General features: G+C 49.2%; 1 protein-coding gene across 3 annotated transcripts; it reads right to left on the bottom strand.

The window, feature by feature from the left end:
- Positions 1 to 656: 656 nt before the first annotated feature.
- Positions 657 to 26,895, bottom strand: Pmp22 (peripheral myelin protein 22). Of its 3 annotated transcripts, none has more exons than XM_050163725.1 (5): positions 26,744 to 26,895; positions 22,724 to 22,840; positions 21,148 to 21,247; positions 5,477 to 5,617; positions 657 to 1,951 (listed from the first exon to the last, which is right to left on the bottom strand). In XM_050163725.1, the coding sequence occupies exons 2-5, from the start codon at positions 22,799 to 22,801 to the stop codon at positions 1,785 to 1,787; spliced, it is 486 nt and encodes a 161-aa protein (XP_050019682.1). In that variant the 5' UTR covers positions 22,802 to 22,840; positions 26,744 to 26,895; the 3' UTR covers positions 657 to 1,784. The 3 variants fall into 3 exon arrangements, with proteins under 3 accessions (XP_050019682.1, XP_050019680.1, XP_050019683.1); XM_050163723.1 differs by lacking the exon at positions 26,744 to 26,895 and adding an exon at positions 24,297 to 24,464; XM_050163726.1 differs by lacking the exon at positions 26,744 to 26,895 and adding an exon at positions 23,559 to 23,577.
- Between the last annotated feature and the right edge of the window lie 760 nt (positions 26,896 to 27,655).

The raw sequence follows: 27,655 nt of genomic DNA, 5'->3' as shown, positions 1-27,655 counted from the left end.
CCTGAGCTGCCTACCTTCCATGGTCTTAGGCCATCACTCTGGGTTACCTTGCTCACTAAAACTCAACCATGGGAATTTTCTCATTCTCTCTTGACCTTCAAGTGTAGTTCAAAATAATGGGTCAATAAACATGGATGACTGCATAGCCCAACACCCTGCACCACTGCAAAAGGCTCGGGAATAACAGAAGCCTGGAGCTGGGTAACGCGTATGACCTTTGTCCTCCTGATGGGATTAGAAGCTCAGCTATTCCTACTTTACCACCATTGCCATTCAGAACACCATTCAGATCATGATTCAGAGGCTGGTGCTGCTCATGCCAATCTCCTCTGCATATGAGCACAATTCTATCAAACCTGAGTTTCCTATACACGCCATCCAAGAGTGGGACTAACTGAATTCTTGAAGTTCCTTCCAGGCCAGTGACAGTCCACCCCTGGCTCTACTCCCCAGCTCTGAACAGTTGGCAGACATCATACAGTGAGCATTTGCAATGCTCCCTCTACCTATGAGATGGCTAAGACCTTACTCCTGAAGCGCCACACTGCAACCAAGTCCCTAGCTGGACCTCCCTTTCCACTGAAGCTCTTCACCTTGCCTTCACATGTGCCTTAAACCCATATCCAGGGCCCCCCAAAAAACCTGGGAGACACAAGTGAGTTACTCTGATGTTTATTTTAATATATCTTAGTCCACACAGTTGGTATAAAATCAGGAAAAGCAAGCAAAAAAAGTGAAAGGTCTGGAGTCTTAGCATCAGAAGGGCACCGTATATACATCTACAGTTGGTGGCCAATACAAGTCATTGCCAGACAGTCCCTGGAGGCACAGGACACTCTAGACCCAGCAAGCCAGGGAACTCACAGTCCCAGGGGTCTAGATGCTTGTCCTGACGCTCCGACCGTGAGAAAACTGTGGGAGTGATGGAGGCTTTGAGATTTATTTATTGTAGTAATAACAACAGCCTAGCTAGGTACGAAAGCGGTTACGAACCGTTTATATCACACGCAATTATTCAGGTCTCCATTCTACTTTATGTCATCAAACCGTTAATCGAGTTTCCAGTGAGTGGTTTAAGTGATTAGTAATAACGAGGAATGGTAAATCTATAGCACCATTTCACAGACTCCTTGTCTCCAACTTCTCATTGAAAGGCGTGGCCCTGGTACTCTGCCTACAAGGACGAGTGTCCCAGAGCCACCAGGCATGTTTCTGCAGAGGGCTCTGGTCAGGGCTTTTCGTCTGTGAGTGCTTAGGGCTCCACACAGCGATTCGGGCAGTGGATATTCCTGCGAAATGCACCAGGTCACCCACAGTGTGAAGGCCTCTGGCCACTGGGGGTTTGTCCCCAAACTTTGGTTATCCTATGAGGTTGAGTTGGGAGGGAGGTATCTGATTTTAGATGAAAGGGGCCACGTGGGAGATTTTTATGTCTGAGCAAAACAAAAGATGAAAACAAAAACAAAGATACTGAGCTTGGTTATAGTGTTAAGATGTAAAGTTCTTTAAGATTCAACACGAGGCTGACAGTCAACATAAAAGCAAACAATCCTATGTACATATATGTAAAAAGTGTTATAAATAGGTTTTATAAACCATAGATAGTATATACATCTTCAGTTGACAGCACTCCCCACTCAACCGCCTTCTGTTTGGTTTGACTCGAGTAGGGGTTTGGGGCTAGCTCTTTTTGGTTTGTTGGGTTTGTTTTTCTAGTTTCGTTCCTCCCTCCCCGTGTACCCTATGCGCGCTCAGAGCCTAGACGGACAGTGCATCGGGGCGCCTCATTCACGTTTCCGTAGGATCACGTAGATGATGCCACTGAGGAGGGCCAGGGGAAAGGCCACCCAGGCCAGGATGTAGGCGAAGCCATAGGAGTACTCAATGTTGGCAGCATTCCACTCGCCGTGCCTCACTGTGTAGATGGCCGCTGCACTCATGACACAAAGACCTTGGAGGAGAAAGACAGCAGGTGACTGGGGGTTCCTAGCGGGACTGTGGCTCTCTGCCACCCGAACCATCCAGGGGGGCTAGACGGGGAGAATGTTCCTCACCTGGACGGGCCTCCCAGCGCAGAACTAGGAGGAGACAGCTGGAAAATATGTGTGAAGGGAAAAGCGAGCAGCTCCCCTACTTCCAACCTTGGCCGCCCATGCCAAGGCCTCTTCTGAGGGTCCTCAGCACACTTTCTGCCTCTTTCTCTTTCTCTCACTGCCACCCTCTCCCAGGCCATTCAAGATGGACAGGGAGGACTCAGGCTGCAAGATAAGCCCACCGAGCTCTTCCCAAAAGTGGCTGGGTGTGGATATGCTTGTGAGCCTGTGACCCGCCCTACAGACGGGCGGTGTTGTGCGTGACCAGAAACCAGTGGGACTGAACTGACGGTGCACCACTGGTGACTTCACGGGATAACAACAGAGGTTGACACCCTGCTGACCAGAGGGGACCAGGGTCTCTTAGCAGTGTTGTCTCATGAATGGAGTGAGAAGGACCTGTTGGTGACACGGGGCAGACAAAGTCTTGCAGTGGAGAGGGAGGCAAGGAGGAAAACAGCGAGGCTGAGATCAAAGCTGCCTGCAGCAGGAGGAGACAGATAAAGAGCAGCCAGCTCCATTCCACTTGGTGACCCCAGGTCTGAAGCTCAAAACAGATGGGAGAGTTAGCAGACACGCAGGGGGGGTCAGGCCACCCCAACTTTTTGGTACAGTCACCATGCTCAAGGTTGACCACCTATGCCCATGGGACAGCCGTGCCCCTCCACAGAGAGGGGTCCAATGACATCAGTATCCCAGCCTGGAGCTGGACAAAGGCAGATCTGTTCCCCACTGAAAACAGAGCCTTTGAGGAGCTCTGAGCGACTATTATAAAGGCAGCAGCTGTGTGGGATTCAGGCAGCTCCAGGGCTCCAGTCCCTGGGCCACCTACAGCTAACCTCACTGCTATTTGAGTTGCTGACATGCTGGACAGTTCAACTCTGTTTGAATCAAACAGCAGAAGGGGGGTGATGTCACACAATCCACCCTGATCAGATTGTCCTTTGGCAACTCAGAGGAGACTATGCCCACTCAGTTTGCCCCCACTGGAAAAGCCAAACAATAGTCTTGGAGCTGCTGTGGGATGGGGCCTATGACCTGCCACGACCCTCAGAAAATGCACAGACGTTAAAGCTGGCCGTGTCACAGGAGGCAGGATGCCGTAGTACTGCTGAGGGACAAGAGCAGTTTGGATGCCCTGAGACACACTTGCTCAGCCTTGATCCAGGGTCCTCTGTTAGCTTGCCCTGTTGCTCCCTGGGTACCTCTTCCTGTAGGGTGTAGGGATATGAACCAGTGGTGGTGGGCTTGCTGAGCATGTGCAAGGCCTATCTCCAGCTCCACAAGTGCAAAACAAAGGGAAAACACAAGCTAGGTATTTGTCACCATTAAATCAAACAAACAGGAAAGGGGAGACTCACTCTGGAGTCCATGGCTTCTGCTATCTGTCTGAACTCCTTAATCACAGTAACTGGGACCAATCTCACAGACATGGAGATATATTCTTAAGAGATAATTGAGTCTCTCAATCAGACTGTTGAAACAATGGACCTAGAATTTCCCTAGTAATCTCATGTGAGAGAAGGGAAGGGCACCAGGAGGGGGAGAACTTGTCTCCCAGAAAGAGACTTCACGGACTTCTAATGGCTTGTCAGAACATCTTCCAAGACTTCCAAGACGAGGCTGAAATTCAGATAATGATGGGTGAGTGGTGGGTGGGACCACACCTCGACTGGGGCTGCTTAGGTGTGCACAACCGTGGCCCTCCATTTGAACTCTGGCTGTTACTTCCGGACCTAGAGAAGGACTAGGGAGAAAGCAGCTCCCGATCTCTTTGTCCTTCTTCCCAGTGTGGCCATACTGACTAGATCTCCTTTTCCTGTTTTCCACTTTTAATGCGGTCCTTTTTAAATTGGATGCTCAAGGAAAGGTGGCCGGACCTGAGTTGGGGCACAGGTGTGGTCCCCAAGTCTGATAAGATGCCTACATATCTGAGTTGATTTGGATTCTGCCACGGGGGCAGAATTACCTAGGAAACCAGTGGGGGTTGAGGGCCTTCCATGTGCCTGCCTGGGTCTGGTTTGCGGCAGGACAATACACAGTTCTCCTTCTAACTTGGTGTCTGTGTGGTTTCCTTGATACCCTCCCACCTAGTAAGCCTGACCCAACACAGCAAAGGTAAGGATAACAAACACCTAGGAACAGTGGCACCCCGAAAACAGAAATGACTCCAGAAACAAGAAGCAGGATCAGCACGTTCTCCTCTAAGGGGCTTAGAATGTATCGCTCATGAGCAGGGTTTGCTATTAGCGAGAAGGCCCTGGAAGACCTCACAGAAAGATCAGGGAGCTTTAATGGCTGCCCATCAAGTCCCAGGGAGCCCCCACAGAGACATCCTGCAGGAGGCTCTCCGGAGTAAAGCCATCTTGCCTAGAGCAGACAAGCCCGCTAAGGAGGTGCTTTTTGTTATCCCTGAGGAAACTGCCAAGTCAAGAAGTATGTGATCACAGCTGGCAAAACATGGGACACTGCATCTCTGGCTATACAGAGGGCCAGAACAGAGACTGTGTCATGGCACCTAGACATAGTCTGAGTTTATTCTCTGTTTCTCACTTCTCTCCAGTACCCTCCAGTCCCAGTCAATTGGCAAACACCAGACAGAAAGGAAGGCATCAATGAAGCAAGAAACTAAGTAGAATCCAGAGACAGAACCTTAAGGTATTCACCCTGTGACAGAAGGTTCTGGGCCCCACACACTATATATGCAGGCTATAGGGAGAAGGTAGACGCCTTTCCTGCATTTGTATGTGTTACTGCAGTCTAGTCTTTGGAAGTATTAGCACAGAATGCTTGTGCAGACAGCAGAGATTGCCGCAGGAATCAAAGTCCAGGGGAGTTTGTCAATGTGACTATCTCCACTTAAAGGCACAAGACACTTTCCTAAGAACACCCTTGCCAGCACTCTGAACAGGGCCCTGTTCTAAACAGGGCCAATATAGTTCCATGGGTATCACAAAAACAAAGGAAAAAGTCCTCTAGACTGTCCTTGGCTCAGTGAGTAGCCTCAGCATTTACCTCTAAGGATGTGCCCATACTATAGCTTCATTCCTGGTGATGGGTCTGGACTGTTTGGAGACTTTTCTTCTTGAGTCCCCAGGACTCTTTCATGTGTGTCTCATTCCACAGAGCAGTGGGGTGTTCCCAAGTTCAAATATATCCTCATATACAGCACGCGCGTGCGCGCACACACACACACACACACACACACACACACACACACACACATGATGGGGGTTGTGGAGAAAGAGAAAGACAGAGAGAGAGGGAAAAAGCTTCAGGGTAAACATCCAATAGTCCAAATATAAACATTCACCACTCTGGCACCATGTCCATGTCCTTCAGAAGGTCCGTGTCCCATATGGTTGTCACCATCCACAACTTACCAGCAAGGATTTGGAAGAATCCGGTGATGTAAAAGCGGCCGCCTTTGGTGAGGGTGAAGAGCTGGCAGAAGAACAGGAACAGAGACAGGACACTGAAGATGACAGACAGGACCATGGTGGCCTGGACAGACTGCAGCCATTCTGGGGGAAGGAACACTTGGTTAGAAAACCTGGCAATGGCCAAGGAGGACCTTCACAGGGCATGTGAGGCCTAGGTGGCCTGATTCCTGAGAGCCCCCAACCTGGTGGGAACAGTTAACGTCTGCACTTAGAATATCACCAAGCTACCTTTTCTTGCTGAACCATGGACATTTCATTTCTGGAAAGGGCTGTAGGAAAAGTATGTGTCACTGGGCGTTAAGTGCCATTTAAAACACACTGAACTGCCTTCCAATGCTTCTGGCAAATGTGCTGCTCAAACAAGCAGACAGTTCGTGACTTGTACAGTCTAAGTTGTAATTTTCCACTTTACGACACAAAGGTAATGCGCAGTCAGGGAAAACTGTAGTTCACACTTGGAATTCAGAGCCTTTCCTGACTGGCCATGGGTCACAAGGGAGACAACAGCAGGGAATGGCAGTGAGAGGCCGCACCCAGTCAGTCACCCAGCCATCGCCATGAGCAGAAAGAGCCCATACTGCAGGGTGCAGGGTGCTCAGCCATCGGTTAGCAAGTGTGTTGAATGCATCTTTGACTTAACATTAGTTTCAACTTACAGTGGGTTCTCTGAGCCATAACCCTATGGTAACCAGGGAGTATCTGTGTGTATATGTGCTACAGGGTCTGAGCCTTGTCCACGACTTCCTAATATCCAAGGACCCCCTACACATACATATGAGTTTCTGAAGAACTTGGCAGAATCCCCCTACTATATTCCAAAAATAATAGCTCATAGCCAATATTCAGGAGGTTGGCATCCCCCAAAGAGAGCTTCGGAATGCTGTTGGGGGGAGCGCTCTTACAGAAAGCAGGAAGAAAGTGCTGAAGACAAATGGGCATGCCATGTTCTCTGCCAGATCTGCTTTTTTCTTGGTCAGTCTTGACCATGGTCTTTGGCCTCAGCACAGAGCTGTCTGTGATCAGTTAAATCACCAGACAGGACCACGGCTTCTGCGTTTCCACTATAGTCAACCATGCCATGTTTTCAGCAAATATCTCAACTTCCAACTGCAATTCAGGCAAGGGAGGGTATCTCCAGGTCATCATCTTCTGCAAGCTAGTCTGACTTTAGAAGAAATGAAGGAGGAAACAGGCAGGCCTGAGTGTGACAGGGGGACATGGACAGTGTCCACCAGATGGGTTGGACCATGTCTACCCTACCCTCACCAAAGAAGAGAACTGACAGAGAGGGCTTGATCTTCTCAAGCTCATGAGTTGGTGTGCAATAGCTTCAAAGTGCACACGTCACCCAGCGGTGGCAGACATCTGTAATTCCAACACTGGCAGATAAAGGTGAGTTCAAGACCAGCCTGAGCTATGGAGAGGGACCATAGCTCAAAAGATGCTTACACCAATGCTTAGCAAGCATCCAAAGACTTGCCCTCTTTCACCATAGCAATGCATGCTGGTGCTTTCTCCATTCAGAAAGAAAACAGTGCCTGAGGGGCCAGAAGCTGCCCCAATTTCACGTCACCATTACATGTGTGCCATTAGCATGTGTTTTTTTTTTCCTGACAGTGTGGCTTTCTCTGAAGGCTCATTCTGCAATAAAGCTGATGTTACCATAATCCATTAAAACACTATCTACCTCAGTGAGATGACGCAGAGGCCACAAATCAAAGGTCCTAATCTGAACCTGGAGCCGTGACTCAGCTGTGGCTGGGATATGTCCCCCAGAGTGTGCTGTCCTAAGGGGTAAGGCTGAAGCAGACCCTATGTGGGTCTCATTTTCCAGTTCTAAGATCTTTCACTAACACACTGTGAACTACACAGTGTGATTAAACTCGAAATTTTTATGTGTTAAATTTATACAAGTCAGAAAAGTACGCTGTCCTTCATTTATTGACTTTTGAACCCCATTATACATGAGTGATCTAACCCAAAACTGGTTCTCCAACCAGAAAAGAATTGGGGATCAGGAGATGTATTCAGTAAGCATTTCTTGAGCATCCACACTGGCTGTGGGGATAAGAAGATGAAGAGGCAGTTTTCAACCATAAACACAACAGACAGAACACACAGATCCACAGAGTAAGACCAACTCTATCCTTGGCTACAACCCATGTGAAGTTACTCACAAACAGCTCTCTGAGTCAAACCATTCCGGCCGATGACCCAAGAAATCTGAAGACAGTTTTTAAAAGAGACCCTAACTAAATGATAGGCAAAATAAAAGACGAATGACAACAGATGAGAACACGGAATCTGAGCTGAAATATAAAGGTAGCCAAAGAGAAAAGCTTCCCTCTTCCAAGCAGGTAAACCACAAAGCCAAGACACAAGGGTCAAGGTTACCCCGACAATAGGAGCGGTCTCAGTGCAGCAGATACATAGGAAATGTATGTTCAAATGATAAAAACTATCAATTATTTTCAAACTCACATGGGACAGTCTTATAGGCTGTCTGTGTATTAGGTATTGGGGGAAGATGTCTCAGGAAAGTGGGGATGACCTAAGCATAAAATAAAACCAGGAGTTGGAAATCAAAAACTAGCCAGGGCCCAGGCCAAGGCTACAGCTGGGAGTATAACGCTTGCCTTGCAAGTACAATGAACACCGGCATAGAAAAATAAAACAGACACCAAAATCCATCTGCACACTTAACAGAGGATTTAGACAATCCTTTAAAGAAATGGAGCTGAAAGGCAAAAATGCCATCAACAAAGAGGGACACTGAAAATTAATGTGTCAGACCCAAGAGCTGCGGCCAAAACGACCTTCAGAGGACAATTCCTACCTCTTATGCCTTTACTGGAAAGATACTGAAGAAAGGGGGATTGAACTGTCAACTCAAAAATCGGGGAAAACAAGAATGAAATAAATCCAAAATTAATTGAGTTAGTGCAGATTAATGAAATCGAAGAAATATGACAACATGTCTTTTATATCTGGCGGGGAGAAGAAATAAATATGGAATTGAAGAACAAAACCCTCAACATTAATGATGTTCCTGGAAAGAAACACTTGAAGCTGCAAGAATCCAATTTTATCAAAAACAATGAGCAATATTGTTATTCTTGCCAATATCTTAACTAGAATTTAACAAAATGATTCAAAGCTTCACGTAAAAGATGACTGTAGGTTTACCGAGTACTTGCCCAGGCTGCACAAAGCCCCAACTTAGATCCCCAGTACTGAATAAACTGAGCATGATGGCTCTTCAAACAGTCAAGGTCATCCTTGGCTGCATAGCAAGTTTAAGGCCAGCCTGGGTTATGTAACACACTGTCTCAAAAACTTTTTCTTCAAAAAAAGAACAGAAGCAAAAAAAGTAACAGCTAACAAGAAGTTTGAAACAAGCACCGAAACAACAAATAGGAGATCAATAACAATATAAAACAGAGGGAATAAAACCAGAACAGTAAACGAAAATGACCAGACATCAAGCATTGACCTCCAGTGTATGCTCTCTATTACAATACAATTAGTAAAATATAGCTACAATACACAATTAACATATTTTAATGCGAAGCTTATAAAGATTTAGCAATTCAAACCGTATGTTCTAGTCACGGACAGAAAATGGTAAAGTAGGGCAGAAGGAAGACTTCGGATGTCTAGACACAAATTTAGTGTACATTAAATACAGTCCACAAACTGTAAGGAAGGAAATGATGGGGGGTGTCAGATGGAGTTAGTCTCTAGCTCACGGATCCACAAGATTAAGATTTAGAGGGATCAAAGGGTTAGATGTTAAATTAAAAAGCCACATGGATATGTGATTCGCAAGTGATAAATATGAAGCCAGTAAATACATGAAGATACTCAGCCCCACTAGATAACCAGAGGATGCATGGGAAACTCATGAAGAATGTGATATCAGCTTTTATCTACCCAACTGTTGAAAAGAAGTTTTTAGAGATAGTATCAGGTCTGGTGAGGGGGCTCAGTGGGTAAAAGCACTTGAAGAATCCACAGTGGAAGGAGGAACCAGCTCCCAAAACTCCTCCTCTTATTTCCACACAGGCATCATGACAGGTGAGCACAGGTACTAACAACAGACAGAAGTTAGAGTTGATCACATTGCCTGGGTCAACATGCTGTTTACAGGAACAATGGCAACATAGCCTTTCATACCCAGAGAGCTGAAGGAATATATTTAAATGTTTCAATGTTTAAGATATAATGTCTGAAAAATTTAATGTCTGTGTCTAGAAGTAAATACTTGAACATATACTCAAAGATATACTTAAAATTTCATCGGCAAAGAATGGCTCTGAAAGTGAGCATGCCACCTGGGAACTGGGGCCAATCGGTCTTCAGGGGACAATCTGCCTCAGATGCCTTTACCAGGGAAATACTAAAAACAGGGGGTTTAACTGTCAACTCCAGAAGCTAGAAAAACAAGAATGAAATAAACCCAAAACTAACTGAGTTAGTATAGATTTAGGAAGTCAAGCAGGATGTTTCACAGTAGGGTCATTCCTCTCACAAGGAATAATGAAATCAGCGTATCTCCTATAATGTCTGACCTACAGTCAGTCTCCTACAATAATGAACTAGACTATCAACCTGCAACGGACCTGCAGCCCTTGAAAAATGACAAATTAAGATAGCAGTACTTTTATAAGCGCTCAAGACAATAAGGAGTAAAATACACACACGTGTGCACAGGGTCATGATGTAAACACACCAAACGATAGTCCTTGCTACACTACATCCCTACAGAAAAAAACAAAAAACAAAAAAAAAAAACACCCAAGATCTATTAATCTGATGCCAGGAAACCCCCAGGAACTTTATAACATAATGAGGGGGAGTTTAGTCAAAATCCTTTCACTGGATCTGTATCTTCTGACTTACTCTTCATTGAAAGAGAATGTACTCTTCACCTGAATGGAGCCTTCACATCCACAGACTCAACCAGAGAGGCCGAAGATGCTTTTAAAAGCTCTGCCTGTCATGTGCACACACAGTCTTCCCTTACCTGCACTCCCCGAAGAATACAACAACTATTTACCCAGGCTCCACGCTGCACTGCTGCTAAGCTATCGGAGCACACAGAGGATGTGCAAAGGTTATGCACAAATACTAACTACCCCACTGAGTGTGAGGAGCTTGAGTTTATGAGGATTTGGGCATCAGGCTGGGAACAAATCCACACTTCATAATGAAAAGCAACTTGACATGTATTAGGTGAACATTAAACGTGTTTAAAAATTACAAGGTAAAGAAGATCCGGCAGTGTCAATAGCGAGGGTTGGGTTTCCAAAACTTGAAAGGGACTGCAGGATTCTGGGCATAGAGTGAAGAGATCCACTTGTCATCAAGTGCCATCCATCAGGTGCTAGCCAAGGACAGTCGAGGATAAGCAGAGCCAGGACCTGGAGACAGTAGCCTCCATGGCAGTCCCAAGACTGGCTCGGCCCACTGGCTGCTCAAAGGGGAAAGCCTGCAATGCCCTAAAGGGGCTGCCCAGCTACCCTAACATTCCTCCCAGCCAGAATCACTCTCAGCCTTAGAACAGAGGGATGGCTAGGGCAGAGGGGTGGGTGCTTGAGCCCATGTGAGAACAAGGCTCAGGCAGTGATGAGCAAAGCCAGGCTCTCCCTAGCAGCCATGCGTGTGTGCTCTCATTGGAATTGCCCCAAGCTGCCACCTATTTAACTTGTCATTTGCCTCTTGGAGAATTGAATTGCCCTTCTCTAGATTGACTTACTATCCCAGGTCATAGGGATGCAATGATTCAGGCTGCAGTGAAAGTTCTGTTAAAGGAGGCGGGTACAGAAGTTGGTCCATGTGACTTTGGGGAAGAAGAAAAGGAAGGAGAAATAGGAAGGGAGGGAGGGAGGGAGGGAGGGAAGAAGGGAGGGAAGAAGGGAGGGAAGAAGGGAGAAAGGAAGGAGCAAGCGAGCAATGGGAAAGAAGGAAAGAGCATTGGCAAAGAAAGCCAGCCCCACTCACACAGAAGGTGCTAGCGGCAGAGAAACAACCTTTTATATGTAGTGACTGGAGGGTCCATTCTAGGCACCTCCATTCAGGTCACACAAAGTGGTGTTGTGCTGGGGACCACAGAATTCACAGAAGTGATGCGACCTGGGCACCAACCAGAACTCCAAAAAGCGTTCCGACTTAATTTTGATTTCTCTGTGTTTTTCATCCCAGCACAGCAGCACTGTGAAGCATCAGCAGACAAGTGTCTGTCTACTTAGCAAGCTGACTGCAATGAGCTGGAAGATTAAGCTTTGGGGGGTCACTGAGAAGCACGTAAACCAGTGGGTGCGGCTGACTTATCCGATAAGCCCTTATTTAGTAAATCAAGTGGTGGCTTTACTTTGGCCTCTAAAGCTAATTTCCCCACGTTTGCTAGAGCAAGGCAAGAGGCTAGTGTTGACAGTAGAAACAGAAGCGGGCGCTATCAATTTGAAACTTGTTTCTAGTGAACTGCAAAGGCAGGCTTGGTAATACCCTGCTCCCCACTAACTGAGAGCCTACAATAATTGAGTATATAACCCAAGGAAACCTCTTGTCGTTCTCCAGTGCTCACTTAGTAAGGAATTCAAAGAAGATACCTGGGGGATTGTAGGAGCTAAGTCTAAGCCAATCTCAACCCTTGGTACTAAACCACAGTGAAAAAGCTTGCATGGTTTCCGCAGGCCTGCTGTTCCAATGAGATGCCAGGTGCCAGGGCTACAGACAACTTTCTGTTTTGGGCTGTGGCTGCAGACAAACCCATCCCCCAGGGAACACAGGGGATGTTAGAGCTGGCTCACCCAGGCTTCCCTTCAAGGTCAGATTCCTGCCCAGAGCCAGCTGATCAGAGAAGGAAATACATCTGCCCCCTCGGCTATATTCTTAGCCCAGGGCCTACAGTCTAGATGGTGAAGGGCTCAGAAAACACGAACAGTTCATCTGCCTCTGTCATTATCAGCACGGAGTCAGCCTCTATCCCTGACCTCTGGTTTCCTCCCCACTGGGCAATTTGTGAATGGTTTTCTGATTCCAGAGAGAGAGCTCACCAGAGTCTAAATGTAGCTGTGAGTAGATCGGTGACTTACTTAGCCTGCTCGATGATATGGGTTTGGTCTTCAGGGCCACCAAAACCAATTATAAACAGTGCGTAGTTACATTGAAAATGTGGGAATGTAAGGTAGATAAGGCAGAACACAAACTGGGGACATGGAAGAAAGCCCTCGGGGAAGAGGTGAATCACAAAGGCAGGAGTCAGCGCCTCCCATAGCCACTGTGCTGCACTCTTTTCAAAGTCACATGGCAACCCCCAGAGCGGGACCCCCGCCCTCAAATCTCCAACCCACCACCATCACACAAAAATCACCATTTTCTCTGATTTCTCAGTATGAATGCCATTCCAGAACTCGCTGGATTTCCAAGCAGCCTCCACCCTCAACAATGTGGCCTCTGCTTACCCTTCGCCCACCAGCCTGGTGGCCCAGAATCCAGTGTGGGTCCTGTCCTAGGACCTCCGCCCCTACCCCAGCAGTTTGACTTAAGAATCGGGACTCAAGCTAATTTTACCCATGACCCCTGTAGATCACATAGAAAAGCAAGGCGTGACCCTGGGGCTCGCAGAGACCAAGGAAGGCTCACCTCTGCTGAGACCTTTGCAGCTGGTGATTATGGAGGTGTTCTAGTGGGAGGAACCTGCAGCTGGACATTAGTGGACACAAAGTGCCCGGGGTGGGATGGAAAGAACCCTCACATCAAGGGACTCTAATGACATCTGATAGCAGTTCACATATGTCACTAATACAAAAATCCAAAATGTTAAAAATATTTGGAGCTTGACACAGTGGGGAGTTCTTCACCTGACTCAGAGTGATAGGTACACTGAATACGTGGACATTCATCTTTGGGCTATGAATATAAGTTGTATATAAATACATGTCATGTTTAGATCTGGATCCCTCGCCAAACGGAGTTAATGCATATGCAAGTCTTCCAACATCTAAAAACACCCTAAATCAGAGCCGCCTCCAGATGCAGACCCTTTGGCTAAGATGCTCAGTTCACACAAGCACTCAGTGAACTGCACTCCTAATTAAGAGGTTTGTGCAAGACATACCAACTAGTTGTACACTCTGAAACCGATGCTCTTCTGTGCACTGGGTCTTGGACTGGCACAGGTATTCCTATGTACCCCCTGGGGTACCTGAACAGAAGAAGCTTCCAAAAGCTTTCTCTGTACCTTGTTAGGAAACTGGAGAAACAGGAAGATCTGCAGAAAATGTTTACTCCAAGACTTAATCAGTAAGTCGATACCAAAATGGCGTGGGTTTCATGCTCAGGTGTATTAGCCCCTCTCTCTGGACACTCACAGTAGGTAGTGAATTACTACAGGCTCCAAGAAGTTGTGCTCTTGTTTAAAAAATAATAATAAAAGCTTGAATAACTTACGAAGCTTAATATTTTATAAATCATTGACCATAGCACCCACTTGAAATCACTGAGTCTGGCCACAGAAGAGAGAGGCAGATTCCACTGCATAGCATGAAGCCATATGAATGCAGACAGGGAGTGGCTGGGCTATCTCTGCAATCTTTGGGTTTTACAGGATTTCTTCACACAAGAAAGACCGAAATCCTCCACCTCCCCCAGCAGATAGAAAAGGCCACCATGGAGATTACAGTCCCCACACTCACCACCCACTCTCTCCTATGCACAAAGCCCTTCTGTGCTCCCTGGTCCCCTGATGATGTATGTGATCCCCAAGAACAAGCTCAAGGGTCAGCCACCTGCTTGGGTCCACCTATATGACAATTACACCCTGGATGTGCAGAGGCCCTGGGACCTGTGCGGCGAGGACTCTGACTGTGTGCCCTACCTTAGCATGGGGGACTGGTAAGACATCAGGGCACCTGCCAGCCTGCTCCATTTGCTATAGATAGACCAGTGTAAGAGAGCATGGACTCCAGGGACTTCGGTGACTTGGTTTTCCACCACAAGGCACTGAAGTGCCAGAAAACTCAACAGTGTACTTGAATGCCTTCCCTGGCACCGTTTCGATTTAGAATCCACAGAAGGGAGAGGAGGGGGAGGGGAGATGCTGTGGCATGGAGAGACAGCTTTGCTAAGCCAAACCCACAGGTCCTCTTCACACTTGCTGCCTGCCCAGACCATACGGTGGGAACCCTGGAGCAGTCTCACTAGCTCCAGAGAAGCCACAGAAAGGAGGCGACGAAACTGCAGTCCTCCACTATTGGAAGACTTGTCAACAGAACAAAGACTGCTGTTACACCCCGTGCTGGTGCAAAGGCCACTGGAAAGATTTCCACTTCTTGAGGGTGAGCAATGGGACATAGTGAGCCCAAGTCTAGAAAAATGGCACAGGGAAGAGCAACCAGGAGTGACTGCCCCAGGCGACAGTAGCTGTGGGCTGAACCAGGGAAATTTTCAAATGACTTTGTCTCATGTGCTTCCTCTCCCATTCCAGGTTGCTGGTCCCAAGACTCCCACTTTTGCAGGTCCCCAATAACCTCTATCCAAGGCCCAGGCTCAGGAGTGTTCCTCCTTTGCCCCCTCTTCTCCTCTTCAGCCCCAGGACCCTGAATACTCTCCTCACAGATTCAGGATGTCCAATTGTCGGGATCTAATGAGACTGGTCCCTGGGGACTGCAAAATCCAGAAGAGACCTTTCTGACACCACCGACGAGCAAATCTGATCCTGGTCTCCATACCCCGATGCCTCATCTCATTCCTATCTCCTGCCCCACAAACCTAGACATCGTTTCTAACCATGCTTCCACAAACCCTACATTTAATGCAGCACCAAAAGCTATGACGAGTCCAGCCCCTCCTCCGCTCCTCCCAATCAGGCAAGCCTCTACCAATGACCTACATTCTAAAGTGGGTTGAATGTGGAACTCTAACAAGAAGGCCTGGCATAGTGCTTACATCATCGGTGTCACCAGGGCTGTCACCATCCATCACTCCCGGCCTGGACCATCACAACAGTTCCTCGCTGGTCCTTTGCCTTTCCCCGGAACTAATTTCCAAAATGCTCACCCTCCATTGTGGACAAAAGGGTGTTCTATGACCAGCTGCTTCTTCTTCCTCAGGGACAACAGTCTACCTCGTTTCTACAACTTTCTAAACACAACTTCTGCTTTCAGGATTGTTTCTTAATTATAACTAAATCCCCCAACCGTCAGCTCCATAGGGCAGAGACCTGGTCTTTCTTATGCCTCCACGTGCCCAATTTCTGGAACCAAGGCTACGGTACAGGAAGGCCTCCACATACATGAAGAACACGTGGCTGCAGCTCACTGGTTTCTCCTCAGAGGGGAAAAGCTTTTCTTGGAAGCGGGGTGCTCCCTATCGCTAGCAGGGTAGACACACAGAAGGCCTATTGCAGAGGTGTCTCTAGACGGACGGGGAAAGCAGCAGATAGCCGGAGGCTCTTGCATGCCAACGGCTGTATCTTCAGCCCCTGGGCCCAAGCATCTTCCTCTCACGTGCCCTCAAGTCAAGCCATGACCAAGCACTCTCCCTGCTCCTAAAATGCAAAGGATGTTTTCGGGACTCTGGGGAAACCCCAAGACTGTAGCTGATATCATATCTTGTGATACAGTATCACACTGACCATAATAATTGGTTATTATGAAACAGTGACGCACTATGCTATCTATGCATGCATGTGTTGCACTACTGGGCTCAGGCAATCCTCTCACGTCAGCCTTAGTTTTTAAACAGCAAAGACTGTGTATGTGCTATATGAATGTCTACATAATGTCATCTGATTAAAAAAAAAGGCAGGAGATCAAATGTCACATCCCACCCCAATTCCTTTTCCTGCCAGAGAACCTATGAGATCCTGTGAATTCAAGACCCATTGCTGCAGTGGAATTCTGGGTTGGTCTAGGGAGCCACAAAAATGTTAAACTGTGAACTGTGAGCCCATAAATGCAGAGGGCCTTTGGGTTTCCTGGAGTCCGACCTGAAGCTGAGCCACAGCAAGGAAATGGTCTGGCGCCCTTGCCAAAATGACAGTGTCATCACAAGGCCGAGCGAGATGAAGTCTGGCATCATTTTGGAGGCAGAGATGAAAGAGACCACCAACAGTGTTCAGGGGGACTGATGCTGGCAGGACAGATGTTTTCCTGTTTCCAGCCCCAGGAATGCCACCCACAACTTAGAGACTGCCGTGAGTTTGTTGCTGTCCTTTAGAATGGAAAAGATGGACAAGGAAGTCTTACTGGCTTCTGGTCTGAGCCCCAGGCATCCTCTGAGACAAAGAGGTCCTCTGCAGCTGAGAGGGCCAATTTCGCCAGAGGGCCGACAGGGCATCTCCAACCACTATGAAGACTTTGGGGGTGTGGTTATTCCCTTCATGTTCTGGGTTGAATAGACACTTTCTAAAATCAAAGATGTGTCAAGAATGAGCATATTTTTTTTTGCTGCCATGGCCCTCAACAGAGCAATTTCTAAGTGAGTATGAGTCTATAGTCACACCAAAGGCCAAGTTCTTCTGTGCCTGACTGACCTCAGCTGTGTTCTTGGAAGCCAATGAGGAGGCTAAGGCCAGGTTGAGCCCTTCCAAGCCTCAGGCACCCAAGCAGCCTGGGATCTGACCCTTCTGCTCCAGATCAGGTTCACACCGGTGAAATCTAGATTTGGAGGTCGCATCTATGCATTTTTCAAAAAAATAGAAATTCAAAACACAAGGCACAGGTTCACTTAACGACAAAGCAGATGTACTGCCCAGACTTGGAGCAGGGGTTCCTCAGCTCCCTCTCAGGGGCCTCGAGAAACGCTGGAGTCTAGAAGAATCTTGAGACACACCCCATTCTGGCCCCACTCCGCTGTTCTGCTCTCCTCCCCTGTGATCTTGTGTTCAGTGCTCCCCCTGCCTAGATCCTCTCCCAGACAGTCACAGCTTACTCCAGGGTTAGGGTGACTCTGGAGATGGAGACTTGGGTGGGACCTCTTAAACAGCCCAGCAGAACTCTCTGGCAGGCGGCTGAACATGAGTCTGACGTTTGGAAGAGAAGAATGTGCTGAAAGAAAATGAGGACTCACGGTACTGACAAAGGACTCTGGAGATTTCACTATGCTTGAGGAGGAAGAGGGAAATGGAGGAAGAGAGCAAGGAAAGTGAGGGAAGGGAGGGAGAAAGATGGAGGGGGACAGAGAGACAGAGGGAGGAAAGGAGGAGAAAAAGAACGAGGGAGGGAGAGACAGAAAGAGAGACATTTTTGATACAATCCTACTCCATTTCTCTGCCTTCTTGTAAATGAGCAAGGCATGATTGGTAAGTAAGCGCCAACAAAAGGAAGTAACAAACATGAGCTTCCAGGCACACTCCATCCAAAGGGGCAGGAGCACATTCTTCCTTCCCTGCTGTGTTCGCCCTGCCACTGAGGGCAAGAACTCCAGCAGCCTTTACACTCATGTCAGATGAGAACCAACCCCAAAATACGGCAAAGAAATGAGCTAGAAAGTATCTCATTCCCTAAAAATGTCATGATGAAATGCCATGTATCTCCCAGGCTGCCGTGCTCTGATTTCATTACAAAAGGGGAAAAATAAACTCATTTGTGGCACTAACATTTGAAGAGGTTCTACCCAATGGGGTCAATCCTAACACTAACCAGAACTCGAGTCAACTGGTCTACCATGCCCCGTCTTCTTGCAGTAGGTCATTGTCCAGACAGATCATACCTCCCCGCTTGCCTGTATTTACTTAAATCCTGCCTGCCCTTTGGAGAAGGGATCATATTCTGCCTCCCACTGTAGACTGCCCTTCCACTTCCTCCTGAACCCGGGCACGGTCTGTCTGCCCCCTCTCCTTGGGCACCTGGCCCGGTGTGCCTTCACAGTGAGTGACTCATGCCCCCACACTCATTGAACTTCAGCATCAGCAGGAGCAAGATCCCTGACTGCCAAGGCCACGAGCTCCCAAGCCTCTGGGTGGGTCCCACAGAGCCAGTTCACCTCAGCCTACTGCAGGGATTGAGCAGGGCAGGGGCCAGAAAGTAAATGAATCAGTGTAGAAAAACCTGAGAGGGTGAGAAAAGGTTGAGGACCCATGAAGAACATGTAAAACTAGACCCAGCACAAAGAGATAGCTTTGCAAAGAGACGTGATTCACCTTTGGGCTCGATAGGACAGCTATCGGGCTGCCCAGAGTACACACTAGCAGTCCACACCCACATAGCAGTGGCTTCTACGACAACAGAGCAGCCCCACCCCTACCCTGGAGAGAGAGTAGAGCTTTAATGACCTTTCAGAGACCAAGCAAGTTGGAGCTAAAATAGTGGCTTGTGGCCATGGTGTCCCAACTACTCAAGGGAGCTGAAGGACAGGGAATCCCTTGAACCCAAGAATTCAAGACCAACCTTGGTGTCAGAAAAACCCCAAGGGGAGGTAGGAAGCCTGTCATATAAAGGGATGTTGCGTGCTAGGCACACAATCTTATCAAATCACTATTGATAATGATTACCTCAAAGAGAATGCTTCCAACATTCTAAGGACAAACACAACTCATTTAATTCAAAGAACAACTAAACACCGTTCATTCAAGAAGGTAGCCCAATGCTTTAAAAGTAACTTCGTAATTCTCTGTTGTTGCATAATTTATCATTGGATACTATGGACCAGGCAAAGCAGGCCCAGGGGACTGATCCCCCGGAGCTTAGGCTGTAACATGCTGACACACCTGGAAGACCTCAGGCAGGTAATTACTACTTGGGGAGTGTAAATGGAAACTCCTAATTTAGAATAAGCCCAAGTGGAAGCAAGCCCAGCTTTTGGGGGACCTTTTCTGAATGCTTCAAAAGCCCATTAATGTTGGAGCTACAACCTGGGGTTCCCAGAAAAGCCATCAAGAAGACTTGGAACACATTAACCAACTGAGCAGAATCACTGTGGGATAGCCTAGGAAGATGAATTTGTCAGACACGGAGAAGTTGAGAAGCAAGTTTCCTCTTTAAAATAATACCGGTGTCTCTTTAATATGTGCTTCTGCCACCAAGGAACAGCTATTTACTGTGCAGGAAGATGCAGTGTGGGCCAATTAACGGGCTACCCAGCTGTACCTTCCATTCTCTCTTGCAGACAGCTTGTGCACAGCTTAGCAGTTCCTCTGCCTCCTCGTTTCGGCTGAAACTCAGGCGGTTTTAATATGCCTGCCAAAATGCTCCCTTCCGGGCCTGAGAGTCTTGAATTCTGTGCCAACCCCACGTGGCCAGATGCCACTTGGGGACAGCGCCTGTGGACACCAGCCCCAAGGGCCCAGAGAAAGCTGACTTTTGCAGGCTGTCTTGCCCCTTAACAATCACTAGGTGTCAGTGGTGAGGCAGAAGACACCCAGCCTGAAAGCGCAGGGAACTTCTGCCAGACCTTAAGGTGGAAGCAGTTGAAACCTGATTCTGTGGCTTTGGGGGACCAAGAGCAGTCGCATCTCTTTCTCGGGCACTCGTGAACAGTATTCATTTAGTTGGCTGCCAACTCACCGTGCAACCTCTAGGATGGTTTCAATTTAGAGTGTCCCACACACCCAGATGAAGTACTACCCATTTCAAAGGGACTGGGGTCTTTGTTGTGTCCCCAGCCCTAGAACTGTGGAATTTTAAAAACAGCCTTTCTCCTCTCCTCCCTGTGAATATGTTACCAGTTGCCCTGAGCAAAAGTCTTTCATTTGCTACATTTCAACCTACTCTTGCCAAGTCTATAGGAAGAGAGAAATCAGCAAAGGAACTGGATTGCACCGAGCTAAGAGTCACTTCACTGTTTGCTCTGTGGGGCTGGATAATAACCGATCCCTCTCACTGACGGTGGCATCTTCAATGAAACATGAGAGCCATTTACAGTAAGACGGAAGCTGTGCTTAACTGGCCTTTTGAAGTCAGAATTCCAGGTCTCCCTGGGTCCAGGACCCATCGTTGGGAACATAAGACCAAGTCTTGGCAAAAATCTCATGACTACACCTCCCCCAAAGCTCTCCTAGTGGGCCCTTGATTTCATCCTCAGCCTGGTTTCCAACACCCCACAGCCAAAGATGATGAGAGCAGAGGAGAAATACAGTCTGTGGAGAAAGGTCCACATGCTCAGCTTATGATGCTAAATGGTACCACTGAGGCCCAAGACCTAGGAAGGCAGTCTGGTAACTGGGATGGGGGCAAACCTGGCCAGGCCATCTTCAGGAAATCTCAACTGCCTAACGTTGCAGTGGGAAGATGCAGGACATTTCTGATGGAGACAGTCACCAGACCAAACATGTCTGCAGTATCACCTGTTGCCATGGGCTCTGCTTTAGGTGAACCGGCATGCTACCTCCTCTGCTTAACTGTGTCCAAATTGCTTTACCCACTTTGAGCATTACACAAAGCGATCAGAGCAAGCTGAAGTCGTGGCTCAGGCAGGATCACAGGAATAATGAAGTCTCCCTCACGAAACAACTGGCCCTGCCTCTCACGTCGGTTTCATGGGTCTATGACACATTCCACCCCACCGAGAAGGCACTTTCTAGACCAGAGCCCCAAGAACTGATGTTTTCAGGTGCAAAAGAAGAGCCCTTGGGACCACTGGATCAGAGCGCCAAACTAGTCTCTCACCGCTCACTGACGATGCGGAACAATGTTGGACAGCGCCATAGATGGATGTGGTACAATTCTGCCAGAGATCAGTCGTGTGTCCATTGGTCACGAGCCATTGCTGGAAACAATAAGATACTCCAATTAGTGAAGCGGCTGGCGAGGAAGGAATAAAAGCAGCAGGGTGAGGATGGTAGAGTGGCCTTCTACTGTAGGCCTGCCCCACCTCCGACCCAATGAGACCAGCACAGGCTACTCCCCAGCCTGCTTCACTCATCACCTAGAGGCCTGACCCCACCTCCACCCCCCAACCCCGGTCCTTCCCCTGCAAGCACAGGCCACTCCCTGGTAAAGTTAACAATTGTGACCCAGGAATGCGGGGTGCCAGCCTGACACAGATATTTGCAGAGTGGGGAGCACTGTCTTGTGTGTGAGAAGCACTTTGGAAATAGGTCTCTCACACGCACACAGATACTCCCACATACATATACTATTGCATGGAGAGGTGTTGGCACAGCAGGAACGAGGCACTTGCCAAAGGACAGTATCCCCAAGCTCTACCCCGGCACAAGGACACTTCCTGGAAGCCATTCCTAGTCCCGACCTCTATAAGGCCACTTCTTCTCATATCTATTTCTTGGGTGGGCATGGAGGGGTCAGGGTCTTAGGTAGCCCAGGCTGTCCTCAAACTAGGTAGCCAAGGATGACCCTGAGCTTCTGACCCTTCTGCTTCTACCTCAGGAACGGCTGCACTACCACACACAGGTTCATGCCAGGCTAGGATCTGAACCCAGGCTTCACGTTTGCTCGCCAAGCACTGTGCCAGCTGAGCTTATCATTCCTACTGCTATCAAGATTAGCATCGACCATAGTCACAATTAAGATCTCGTTAATAATAAAGCAATCTACAAATCCCAAACCTACTTCTCAGAACCCACACTTCCACCTTGCCTTACATTAAGATGTTAAAGCCAGAAGCATACATCTTCATGGACAAGAAAGTAAACTTAAAAGAACTAATCCACTGTGTTTGACAGTTAGTTTCATAACACGCTTTCCCTGCCCAGCTCCTATCAGTGGAGGGCAGTCCGGCAAGATACGACAGGCCTGCTGCAATACTGGCTAGAGACTTGCAAACTTTTCTCCAGGTAAGCCGATTTTAACTTGATAACTCCAAGTCCTAACGAGTTTTATAAAAGAAACAGCTCGTCTGAGCTATGATTTGGGGAAAGAAGATTTTTCTAAATTGCCCACTTAGTTCCAAGAGGCTACGTCAAGGTAAAGAAAAGCAATCCAATCTTAGCAACGGGAGGCCAGGAATCATGGATCTATCGTGCAATTCAGCCCCTTTGGCTCAGAGGCCTGAGCAGCTAAGTTCTTCCCCGTCCTTGCTTACTTCCTACCCTACCCCTAACTCTGGCCCGACTTTCTCAAAGGACTGAAAAGAAGCGGGAGGCCAGAAAGTGCAAAGCCAAATGTCCCTGGGCCTCTGAGATGTTCAGCCCTCTGCAAGTATCATTCCAGTTTGGCACCTGGAATCCCAGAGCAGGAATAGCTGCCGCCCCTCGAGGAGCCTCCCCTGCCCGCCGGCACTCACGCTGACGATGGTGGAGACGAACAGCAACACTAGCACAGCGACGTGGAGGAACAGGATCCCCAGCAACAGTAGGAGCATGGTGACTGGGAGTTGGGCTCGGGCTCGGTGGAGTGGTGCCTGCACAGAGAGGGAGGCGGGTGTGAGGCCGGTGGCCCTGGCCCGGGGGCCCAGCTGGCCGGGAGGGGGCAGCAGCCGCCATCCCTATCCCCGCCCAGCGCCCGCCCGCGATCCAACATCTTTTTGCCTTTGGAACAAAACAGGCAAGTGGTACGCACGTCTCGATCACCCCGGGAGGCGCGCGGAGGAGAGGAGTTTCCAGAAGGATGAGCCGAGGCCACAGCAAGCCTCCGCCCAGCCGGGGCGCCTCTTACGGCTCGTGGGACTCCGAAGGCCACAGAGGCCACGTCCCTGCCCGAGTCACAGGGCGGATTTCCCCGGGGGCGGGAGGTTCAACGGGTGGCGCCAGGATTGTAGTCAGCGGCCTGGGGTCGCCCGCCCGCTGCCTGAGGCTGTTTTCCCAGACCCCCAGCACCCCAGCGTGCCTCGCGTTCCGTTACTTGCCTCCAAGTTTCCACCGGGTTTTGCCAGCTGAGAGGAGCCTCCCCGCCCGGGGATCGGCCTAGACGCTGGCAGCTCCCGGATCGGGAGAGCGGGCGGGCTGGAGGAATGCCCGGCTCCCGAGCTTCCCGCGCGCGCGGGGCTCAGCGCCTTTCCTGCGCCCCAGGGGGCTAAAGGCCTTGAGTCCGGCAAGCTCCACGCTCTCCCCACACACACCCGACAACGCTCCCACGGACAGCCAGGCTGAGCCCGCCGCAGGCAGGGCCCCTACGCGTACCCTGTCTAGTTTTCCACCCCGAGTGGATGCGCCAGGAGTCCTATCCTGGGGTGCCACTGACTGGCGGGAAGGAGGTTGTATAAAACGGCTGACTGAGTCTGAGAAGTCCCGCAGGTCAGAGTTGGCAAGACGTGTTTCTGCGGTCCGGAGATCCTATCCCCCCACCCTTCACAGATTTAGAGAGCTAAGGCTTGGTGATCTGATAGCGAATGTGTTCAGCTGTGAAAGACTGGCTGCAGCTGGGTGGACCAGTTAAAGACACAACCTTGGGCCAAGGAGACTTCAAAATAGTTTTGACAAGTATTCTATCCCAGACACTCCATTTTCCTCCCAAGGAACACATCAAAAACAAAAACCCAGGAATGCACAGAAGATATAAATAGGATTTTTCCATGCTTTCCAGAAAAATTAAAATTACATCGGATGGCTTCAAGTAGGAGGGAGCAAGAGCAGATAAGGCCCGTGGCTAGGACCGGAAGGGCCAGAGGTCTGGAATACCATCCTAGGTATTTTAACAGTACATCTTCTGGAAAGAATCGCGTGATCGCCCCAGCCACCTTCTATCCAGACACTGCCACCACCCTGGGTAGACTAGAAAAGAAGCAGGCAGGGGTCTCGGAGCTCTGCCACAAGACGGCCCTGTGGAGGGCTAAAGCCCGGTCACCATTCTAGGCGCACTACCTCCAGACGGATGCCCAGGTTTATCCCCCACCTCCTTCACTTTCCCTACCAACTTACTTGCAGTTCAAAGGGACAGCTGTCTCAGAGCAGAGTGGCCTCAGGCACAAACTCCGGTGCGACCTCTGGCTTGCTGGCGTCCCCAAAAGACAGCCGTGCTGTGGGGTTGCGTGCGCGCAAAGCAAGGGGGCAGTGGGAGGCTCCCGGCGTTCCCCTTTAACGGGAACTACGCCCTGTTTGCGTCGCTGCAGAAGGGTGTGTCCCGGGGTCAGCGTGTGCGGGAGGGCGGGCCTCCCAGAGGAGAGGGGGCAGGCGGGCGGGGCGCCGACTGCCCCAGACAGTTACTTGGACTTAAGACACCTCCGGAAAAGCAGATCTCTGCAAAACCTCGACTTTTATTCGAAGCTGGAGGCCCCTGGGCTTCTAGCCTCCCACCTCCTCTAGCTCTGTGGTACTTAGACCCTGTTGACCAGTAAATCGTACCTTCGTCCCCCACTCCCAGCCTACATAAGTAAAGCTTGCCCCGCATCATGCTGCATGTGCACAGTCCTGGCGCACCCAAGCAGACCGTGCCTGTGCGGGGACTGAGGCTGGATCCCCTCTCCTACCGGCAACCCGGACCTCTGGGACCTTGCACACCTGGCTTGCTTGATCTTAATTGGGCTTGTCCTCAAAACACCCATCCTGGCTATGCTATCCCTGTTTGTGCCTAGAAAGTGTGCCGGCTTCCAGGGATTCAGGAGACACATCTAGAGGACCCTGCTGGGACCAGAATTGCCCGGGGTGGGGGTGGGGGCACTGATAAGAGACAAGGAGTCCTAGGATCTGGCTCCTCCTAACTTTGGCAAACCCAGATTACAACCGCATATAAGTTTGGGGTGAAGTTTGCCTGAGGCAATCTGGCCTGGCTCCCAGTCTTGGCTGGAGTCCTGACCAGTGGGGGGGGGGGGAGTAGGGGGTGAGGGAACTGCCCATCTGAGGAGGTGCGGAAGAGCGGCCAGAGAAACTAGCTGATTCATAGCCGCCTGAGTGTGGCCCTCCCAGAGTTATAGAGGGAGAGGCTAGGCAGCCCTTATTGGAGATGTGCCCAAGTGGCCATCAGGACACCTGTGTCGGCCGACTGAGCAAGGAGCCAATACGTTAAAGGTCTCTACCCGCACATCCACACCCTCCCTACCTATTATGAGTCGTGTGTCATAAAGCCCTAGATGACTCAAATAGTTCCATATTACTTTGCTATGTGAAGGTGGTCATCATTTGAACTCATTGTCTAGTCTTGCTTATTAAATAAAAAAATGAATTTGAAGGACTCTTCGGACAATGATCTTTTAAATTTTCTTATCAGATTAAAAAGACCACTTGTGAAATTCTTATCCAATGACCTGTCTATGCCAGGTGTTCTACCTGGGCTGGGCACACAGCGGGACGAGAGGAGCCTTGGGGACCATGGCTGAGGTCGGGGCTCTGTGCTCAGACACCCCTAATCAGCCAGCTTCCTCCTGTTGTGAGCATCCCCTGAGTGTTAGTGTTTTCAATGTCGCTGGGAAGAGCTACTTGCGCCTGCACTGAAGGGCGTGGTGATCCATCAAGAAGATATGCTCAAAGCCCTTAGCGGTGCTTCTGGAACAAAATACAGGACCAGGCCACAAACGCACCACTATGATAAGAACGCCACATTTAATATTCACGACCCTAAAAGGCAGGCCTAGCCACCTCCGGACTAAAATACATTAGAATGCCCGGAGTTTTACAGCTACACAAGAGTGTATGTGACCGGAGAAGGACTGAGGAAATGGAGCTAAGTCTTCTATTTTATGGTCATTTTCATGTTGAGTGTGTCCTAGAAGTCACTGCACTCTTACTTACTTAAAACCCTATTTGTTCCGAGCCTTCTCGGTGGCACTGCATTTAGCTAGGGATTTCTCTTCCCTTCCTGTTGAGGGAGCTTCGAAAGGCCGTCTAATATACATCTGGAGGAGGGGACGGTTTTAGGTGCATCCACACTCTGCCCTTCCCCAACTCAGTCGCCTGGGTCATAGCCACACCACAAGCTGCCAGAAAGATGGCCCCATCTGTCCCTTGCTGCCTCTTGCTTCCTGGCCAGCTCCCAGTGCTACAGAGGAAATGCTACTGAGGAAGTGCTGTACAACATGGCCACACCCAGAGCTTGCTGGCCACAGGTGGAAGGGGCCATGCCCCAGCCCCGCTGGCCAGCTGTGTGAATACAGCTGCTTGCACTAGGGCAAGGGCATCTAGGTCCCCCTTCCCCTTCCAATTTGCATGCATTCAGGTTCTAGATGCTCTCAGCCCACTCTCTTGCCTCCCCAGTCAAATACACACCTGGATTTTAAGCAAGAACTTAAGAACTCCCAAGTTCCTGTCACTTTCAGTACCTTTGTGCTGTCTCCATTAGAGTCACTTCCATGTGCAGGTTTCAGTGGACGGGAACTGAGCCGCGCTATAACATACCACACCACCCAGAGGCGTCATTTGCCAATAAAACTCACCAGAACAACGGTGTAACACCTTCCTCTACACGGATTTCTTTGCAGTCAAATGCAAAGGGTGGAAGGCAAGCCCTCCCCACAGGACAGCAGATGCCCACAGCTGACACGGATCTGAGCTCTGCTGCTTCCAGCCAGCCAGGCTCCCTGAGATGTTCTCTGGTGGAGCTCCCTGTAACTGAAGCTGGACTAGGCGTCTTTCCAGTTTATTCAGGGGCTGGTCCAATGCTGGGATATGTCATGGTGGCCTGAGAGATTCTCAGCCTCTACTATTTAAAGAGACAGTGTCCACTGTGTAACCTCTGAAAGAGAGAGATCCCAAGAGGCCTTGCAGGAAACGAAGAGCTTGGAATGAATTCAGGGTGTTCCTGAAGCCAAGAACCCAGGGCTCTTCTCCCTGGAAACACTTAGCCTATGTACAAGCAAGGAGGTCCAGCCCATTCTCAGTAGGCTCTCTGTAACTCTGTGGAGTCTGCAAGACCAAAATCTACTGGGCAATGGGCATATGCATAACTGCAAGAAAACCAGCATCCTTCTACGGCATCCCAACGTGGCACAAATCACCCCCTCAGTGCATCACACCAGGGAACGAAACATGGATGTCAGTGTTACCCAAATCAGTTCCATTTTGCTGGGTGCCCAGTTAGCAAGGGTCCATGCTACCTGCTCTTTCTGCCGTGATTCCCTCTGCTCCAACATACCATGCTGACATATCATGACAACATACATCCCATGCTGGTAGAATGGAAGTTAGGGAAATATGTCTTCCAGGCCTGTCTGGAATGTGTCTTCCTCAAATCACTATTAATACTGACCTTTGTGAGGTCATTCACTTCAAGTAAACAACCCCCTACAGGAAAGGTTTCTGACCTGTCAGGCAAGCTAGTTGGGAAGTTGAGAGCTTGGCAAATGATG

The sequence above is a fragment of the Alexandromys fortis genome, unplaced genomic scaffold, assembly GCF_014885135.2.
Source record: "Alexandromys fortis isolate MF-2015 unplaced genomic scaffold, M_Fortis_MF-2015_v1.1 scaffold_149, whole genome shotgun sequence".
Lineage (NCBI taxonomy): Eukaryota > Metazoa > Chordata > Mammalia > Rodentia > Cricetidae > Alexandromys > Alexandromys fortis.
Note: the sequence above shows the minus strand (reverse complement) of the source record. Positions and strands in the feature narration are given on the sequence as shown.